General features: G+C 34.0%; 1 protein-coding gene across 1 annotated transcript; it reads left to right on the forward strand.

The window, feature by feature from the left end:
• The first annotated feature begins 376 nt into the window (after positions 1–376).
• Positions 377–3,530, forward strand: LOC149546347 (uncharacterized). The gene is made up of 3 exons (XM_089794566.1): positions 377–1,182; positions 1,690–2,186; positions 2,461–3,530. Exons 1-3 carry the CDS (start codon positions 690–692, stop codon positions 3,325–3,327), a joined length of 1,857 nt encoding a protein of 618 aa, XP_089650692.1. The 5' UTR covers positions 377–689; the 3' UTR covers positions 3,328–3,530.
• The last annotated feature ends 3,875 nt before the right edge of the window (positions 3,531–7,405 follow it).

Raw genomic sequence — 7,405 nt, forward strand, 5'->3', positions numbered from 1 at the left:
CCGTACCTGTTCACACTGTTCACACCATAATAACACATGTTGGTTTGTTTAATGACATGATAAAGAGCTATCTTGGGTAGCAACGATAAAAACCAAATGTCATGTCAGCTGATCATGAATAGCAAAACAGAGACGTCAACAGTCACTGTAATATTTGGTACTTTTCTGAGAGGTCACAGCCATGGGGTTATTGTCCTGGACGGACACTCTCCTTCCCTCGTTTGTTCATATTTCTCTTATCTTTAAAGCGAGCCTATTACTCCACCTAATACCTATGGGCAGCCCTATATATTTCACATCGTAATTATGTATTAAGCATTGTTTAATGCTGTATATAAAAGAGGTACTTTTCCCAACGTTAAATGCAGCAAGAACAGAAATTTGGCATGGCAACTATGAGGTACAAGTTTATGCATATCCCCACCTATTCCTGTAAATGCAACTTCAGTAGTACCATGAAAACCAAATAGTTGAAGAGGTGAATCTAAGGGAGGATTGTATGGAAAAAGCTAAGAGTTGTCATACCTCGAAATTTGAAATAAAAACAAAACTTCTATGGCAACAGCGAAGAAACTTCTGTATAGACGCCATAATACCGTAGGTCGACTTATTTAACGAGATTATAATGTAGCGTAGAAGACTGTGCAGTATCTTGGCCAGTGTTTTAGGCGGCAAAAGAGAAATTTGCCATGGCAACTGAGAGAGAAGAAGCCAGAGAAGAAGCCAGCAGAGGGATCGATCGGGAGGCGTACAATGTCGCAGTAAGCCCTGGATTAAAATTTGCTAGTTCACAACTCAGAGAAGTTGTAAACAGTGTTACACCAGGAGGGGGAAATACTCTTCTCCATTTGGCTGCGAGCGTAGGAAATCTGTCAGTCGTTGAAGAGCTCCTGAAACTCAATCCTCTGCTTTTGAAGGCTACCAATGTCCAAGGAAATACGCCGTTGCACATGGCTGCTCAGGGGGGTTTCTTCAAAGTTGTAGAGATTCTACTCAAACCAAGAGAAACTGCAGGTGTGGATGTCTGCAACAAGCGTAACGAGACGGCTCTGTTCAAAGCTTGCGAAAGCGGCGATTTAGCTACAGTGGAGGCGCTATTTTACGCACATCCGTCAAGTCTACGTCAAAAGACGGCGGACGAGAGAACCTGTTTATATGTTGCAATAAACAGAGGAGATTCAGGTAAGTCTCTTTAGATTTTAAGGATTTTTTTGGCGTATTCGTTTCTAATAGTATCCATTATATTTTCTGAGTTAATTTTTTTTTCCTTTCCAGTGTCTATTCAGATTTGGTTGTTTTCTACTCGTAAAACTGAATAGTTATGAATGATTCTATCTGAAATCAAATTTTCATCAGTTCAAAATCTTAATATACATGTATTTATAAAGACAAATTTAAAAGATAGATAACCTTATTTTTGAACCCTTACCTCCAGAAATATCAATCTATAATTCACTGGTTATTCAGCTTTGATTTTGATAGCTGCTTGATGTACTGCATATATACTGCTCTTTTTTTAAAGAAAATTATTTAGTTTTTAAGGGATTAGGGCTGCTTTATGTTTTTTAGTTTAGAGGGGTTTTAACCTTTTTCCACATCACTGGTCAACTAAGCATTCGTTAGCTTTCGCTATTTTTAAACAAGATCTTATCTAATTTAAGCTAAAGAATTTGGGTGTCTCTTTTACAGATCTGGCGGATTATATAATAGGGCTGCCAGATGCAAAAGATTTAATCCAGGAGAAGTACAAAAATGGAGATACAGCCTTGCATATAGCTGCTCGCAGGAACGACGCGGATATAGTAAGGCGGTTAGCAAAGATTGAACCCCAGCTTTGCTACAGTGTTAATGGCGATGAAGAAACTCCACTTTGTGTGGCAGTGAAATCGGGACATTTGGAAGTGGTAAAAGAGTTAATACAGGGGAGGCCGGATGCTGTTGAAATACCGAATATCTGTGGAATGAACGTGCTACACCTAGCCGCCCAAGTTAGTCAAGTTCGGATTGTTGATTACTTGAATCAAGATGTGGGTTTATTAGATCTAGTCAACAGAGGAATTGACAAGTCTCCAGAGGAAGAGCTGGGTAGAGAGAACACAGATCCAACTGAAAAGAAAGATCCTTTCTTCAAAATACGCGAAGGAGACACACCTCTTCATATTGCAGCCAGAAAGAAAAACTTCAATGTAAGTTTCTTCCTTTACAAATCTTATAGCTTTTACGAAAACAGAATTCCTAAACCAGCTATTCAATAGTTACATTCTGGGTCAATGTAAGATTTCTTGACTGGATCACGTGAACTATTAAAGTAGTTACAAATAAAGCGAAATGAATGAAAGTGTTTACTCTGGATATAGGATCTGAAACTTATTGAGGAAAAATACGAAATCTTAATCAAGGTTAATTATTTCCAGTGGAGCGTCAATTTGTATGTAATGAATTAGACTGTGCATTTTGCAGATGGTGAGTTCCTTGCTGGGTATAAGGGGGATAAACAAATTGGCCGTTAACAAGGAAGGTTTAACAGCCGTCGACATAGTGAGAGAGAACACACAGTATCATGAATCTGACAAGATCATTTCAGTGCTGGTTAGTTATCCAGCCAGGCACAAGCCATTCCTGTACAGCGCTCCAAAGGTGAGCGCAGAGAAACACGAGGTTGCAGTAAAGATGGTGGACAAAACATTTGACGACCGGCGCAACACTGAGTTAGTTGTGGCGGTTCTGTTAGCCACAATGTCATTCACCGCGGCTTTCACTGTTCCTGGCGGTTTCGAGGACGAACAAGGGTCACCGCTTCTACTTGGATTGGACACCTTCAAGCTTTTTCTCATCTTTGATTGCGTGGCATTCTTTCTGTCGCTCTTTGTGGTGCTGATGTGGCAGATGAGTACACCTATCACAACGGGAGATAAGGTGTTGTTCCTATGTGTCACCAACCTATTGGTCTGCGCCACGTTTGCCTTTACCGCTTACGGCTTCATGCTTGCAGTTTATGCCATGCTCGCTGAGAAAGCTCCGAAGCTGGGTTGGGTGGTTCTTGGGTCGTGCTTGTTCATCTGCACCTGTGCTAATTTGACCTTCTTCTACATGGTTGCCAAGTTTTCGGTGACGAAGGCGAGACTCAATTATCTGAATGGTCTATTTCCTTATGTTACTGACCAGGTGGGGGAGTGGGTGTGGATGAAACTTGAAAAATGGGGGCCTCTGGATTCGATGCGCAAGTGCAAAAGCGAGTGGAGTGATATCTTCTTCAAGTGCAACTGCCCTACAGAAGATAACACCCAAAATAAAAGTGGGTCTCATGGATCTAATAATAATGTTTAGACGAAGCTTCAAAATCGTAAAAATCTTGTTAATGTTGAGTGGTGTATGAGAGAGTTAAAAGGGCACTAGACAATGGTTACTAATCGTTTTTAAAAGCTTCCTAGACAAGTTTATGAAACAATAGCTAAATTAGAGTGGTTACAATGTAAGTGTCATTATCATTATACTATCATTATTATTCAATTACTTTTTTGAGTTATAAAGTTCTCATATTTAATGTATTTAAAATAATTGAACACAATATATTTATATTTATTGACAATTTGAGTGGTTGTTTTGTACTAGAGAGTGCAACTTTTTCCTTTATTTGTTTGTCAAATCAAAATAATTCATTATTCAAATACTTTTTGCAATTATAAAGTTTTCATCTATATTATATTTGAAATAATTCATAAAAATATATATTTATTGACAAATTGACTTCTTGTTTTGTAGGGCTTTTAATTATTTCTACACAAAATGCAACAAATTATTTTTGAGACTTTATACATTTTACTATTGCATAAAATTCATATCATTTTCTTCTATTAGTAGGTACTAGATGCTTTGTGTCCTTGTTTTTTAGGTGTCATTATTTTTCGATTGAATGTTGTCACCTATTTGGCATATCAAGTTGTAACACCAATCAAGCTAGTCTATAGTTTAAACCTTATCATCAAACATCTAATAGAGCTGGTCCCTACCTTTTGAAAGGGTTAGAAGGTAATTAGTAAAAATAGATGAGCCTATTGTTGCAAAAAGGATTTAAAAAATTTGACCATAAAATATTTTTAAAAATATTTAATATCACAATTTTTTAAAATTAAATTTTATACTTATTCATTTCATTTTTATAATAATTTGAAATAGAAATTAAATTTATACTATTTTTTTATTTTAAATAAATTTTAGATTTTATACCATCATCCTTCAAACTAAATTAAGAACAATATTAACAATGCCCATTAATTTGTAATTACAAATACAATTAAAATATTTTAAAATAAATGAAATTATATTTAAAAAATATAGGACATAATATTTGTGCATAGATCAAATTGTAAGACATAAGACACTTTTGAGTAACTAGAATTTTGGTAGTGGATAAGTAATGGAGAATGAGACGATTGAAGTGACATTGATCTTTGCCTTTATCATGTATTTTTCTTTACTCATGCAATTGGTTTTTTAATATTTTGGATCAGAATGGAGATAAATGCAAAGTGTTGGTCTTGTATATGTTACATATATATTAACTGGAATCCATGGTATCTATGGGCACTTTGGAAACTTTGTTGGGGAAAGAATTTTCATTCTTAATACATGATAAGTGTTGTTCAGAGCATCGACTTTTATTTTTAGTATTTTCTAATTAGAAAATTAAAGTTAAACCCCAAGAAAATTCCAATGCACCAATCAAAAAATAGAATTAACAGATCATAAATGATTTTTAAAATTGAACCTTTGAAACCTTGCAAATATCATTGTATGTCAAAATTTTCTTCACTTCAAATGGTACTCGAGGGACTGTCTATGATTTTTGTCTTTTTTAATGTTGGTAAATTACTTTATTTTGGATTTTTAAACTACATATACTTTTTGTTTTAAAATTCTAACTTTTTTATGATTGAAAGTTTTATTTCTACTATTATATATTTTTAAAATTATTTTAACTTTTGATTCTTATTCTCCAAACACTTTTTGGTAGTTGTGTTTAAATATTTCCTTTTTCAATTAAATTAAATTCTTCTAAGAAAATATGATTGTTTTGTGATCTTTATTTTGTCAATGTCAATCTTCAACAAAAGTACTTGACATTCTTCCTATTTTAAGTGATTCTTAAAAAAACATGTTATCTAATTCAAGGAGCTTCATTTCTAGATATTTTTATAGTATAATCAACTTATTAGATAAAAAAATAGGAGTGTAAATTTAGCAACATACTCCATATAATAGTTGCAAGAAACTAGATGCATATATTACATAGGTTAATAAAATTTGAGACTAAACTATGTTAATGAGTCATTACAATCAAGAAACACCACTTTATATGATAGTTAAAATGTGGCATTCCAAGTAATAGAAGAGCTTACAAAGAGGAGGGTAGTCTCTATTCAAATACATAATATTTGACGATTTAACATGCTATACATAGCCACCCAAGTCCTAAGTGTGACTTTTAAGCTGATAGGCTTTTTTATTGTGGCACACAAAGCCCTGAGAATTGTCTAACATCTGAAAATTGTCAGATGTTGGCCGGGAAAAAATCAATCATGTGTAACTATTGAATTTGTTAAGCAGCTTTTGACTACTATTCAAAAATCAGAAAATTTGAGGGATATCTAAAGATTAAGAAATGAGAATTGATTGTGGCTTTATTTAAACTAGCGGTTAATTTGGAATTTCGTAATGTGCGTGTGTGTAAAAACTTTTATCACGATACATAGATATCAAGAAATATTTGTCGTCTAAATTTGATGGGGAAGGTGGCCAATTTTATACATTTGTAATATATGTTGACTTCGAATTGTCGCTCCATTTCTTTTGGGCTATTTTATTTCTAAGTGTAAAACTAAAGATACTTTCCTTCTATTCTTATTTTATCGAGTCGATTTTTGAATGAATAGCAAATTTGATTCTTATGCATGTAGGAAAATAGCTCGCATATCTCTGGGTTTATAATAACGGTTGCATAAACAAATGTATTAATGGTTCCATCCACCTCTTTATGCAATGCGAATGCATAGGGACAAACTACCATTATAGGTGGTTTCTTTGTTCTTGTTGCATCCACAAACTAATTCTCTACAATCTTCTAATTTAGCCTTTTGCCTCCCTCAAAATCATTTATATGTCTATGTTAAGCATTTTCTTAACAAACTTCTGCCCAATGACTTCAATTTAAATTCTCCACACATTTGTTCCTTCCTCACAACACACTGAGGTATTTCAAATTTTTAAATACGGATCTTATAGACAATTTATCAGTTCCTTTTCAATCATTGTTTTCCTTGCCAATGTGAATTTGTGACAAAGAGAGCATTTTTCTCCTTAAAGAATTTGGAAGCCCCTTCATCATTGCACCAACTTCTCAAATTTGAAGCAATTTGCATAGAAGGAAGCCGTAGACGGGAGTACTCTACAACACCATTGGCCAAATCATGTTTCCTTTTTAAAGCCATAAAAATTGCTCTTTTGATTTTGCTTCTCCTTCTTCTCTTTTCACTTGTAACATTTTCTTTGCCTTTTCTTTTTCATTTGTTGCTACTCTCATTCTTGCAGTAAATTGAATTTTAGGATAATTTCAATCAAGTAGAAATCAATATACTGTATAATCATTTTTTAATTTGGAATTATTCAGTCAAGTAAACTAACTAACTGTTAACAGTCACCTACAATTGCAATTTTGAGCAATTGTAATCCACCATTTGTTCTTTGGTTGATTTAGTATCCTTCTTTACCAAGGTGATCAATGGATTCTGTTTTATATTTAGATCAGTGTTCCATTGGAAATCTAGTCTATAGAATTTTTAGTGACCTTTTTTTAGGTTAGCCATCCTTCTTGAGCCTTTCCCTTTCCCTTGAGTCTTTTAATGTTCCAGGCCATGCTTTATCCTTAAGTCACTTACATGTTGTAGCTCAAAACTTCAACTCTGCAGACGAATGTGAATTTTGGGCCCTGGTTCACCTATTTCTGTAATCTTAAATTGACAGGGAATTATCAGGTCTGATATAAGAATATCATTTCCAACTTTTCCATTTATCCCCAATTTTAAGTGTTGGCCAACCAATTAATGAGTTGTTAATTGGTAGTGCCAAGTTTATTTCTTTAAATGCAGAAGAATACTATCAAATGCCCAGATGACTTGGAATTTTGTTATGAATAGGAAGCTAACAATAGTCAACTATCTATAAACTATAAAACTACCCACCAAACATCAATTTAAAAAAGGAGAGACGTAGAAGAATGAAATGGAGGACATTCACTTAAATCTTGTATAATATGTTGTGTTCAGATGGACTGTGAGCTTTGGATAGTCTATGCGTTTAAAAAACATCATAAACTAAAAAATTTCTATGACCGTTCTCATTGTTTTAT

Source organism: Cupressus sempervirens, chromosome 7 (assembly GCF_028749045.1).
Source record: "Cupressus sempervirens isolate cs-2001-9-10 chromosome 7, ASM2874904v1, whole genome shotgun sequence".
In the NCBI taxonomy this organism is placed as follows: Eukaryota; Viridiplantae; Streptophyta; class Pinopsida; order Cupressales; family Cupressaceae; genus Cupressus; species Cupressus sempervirens.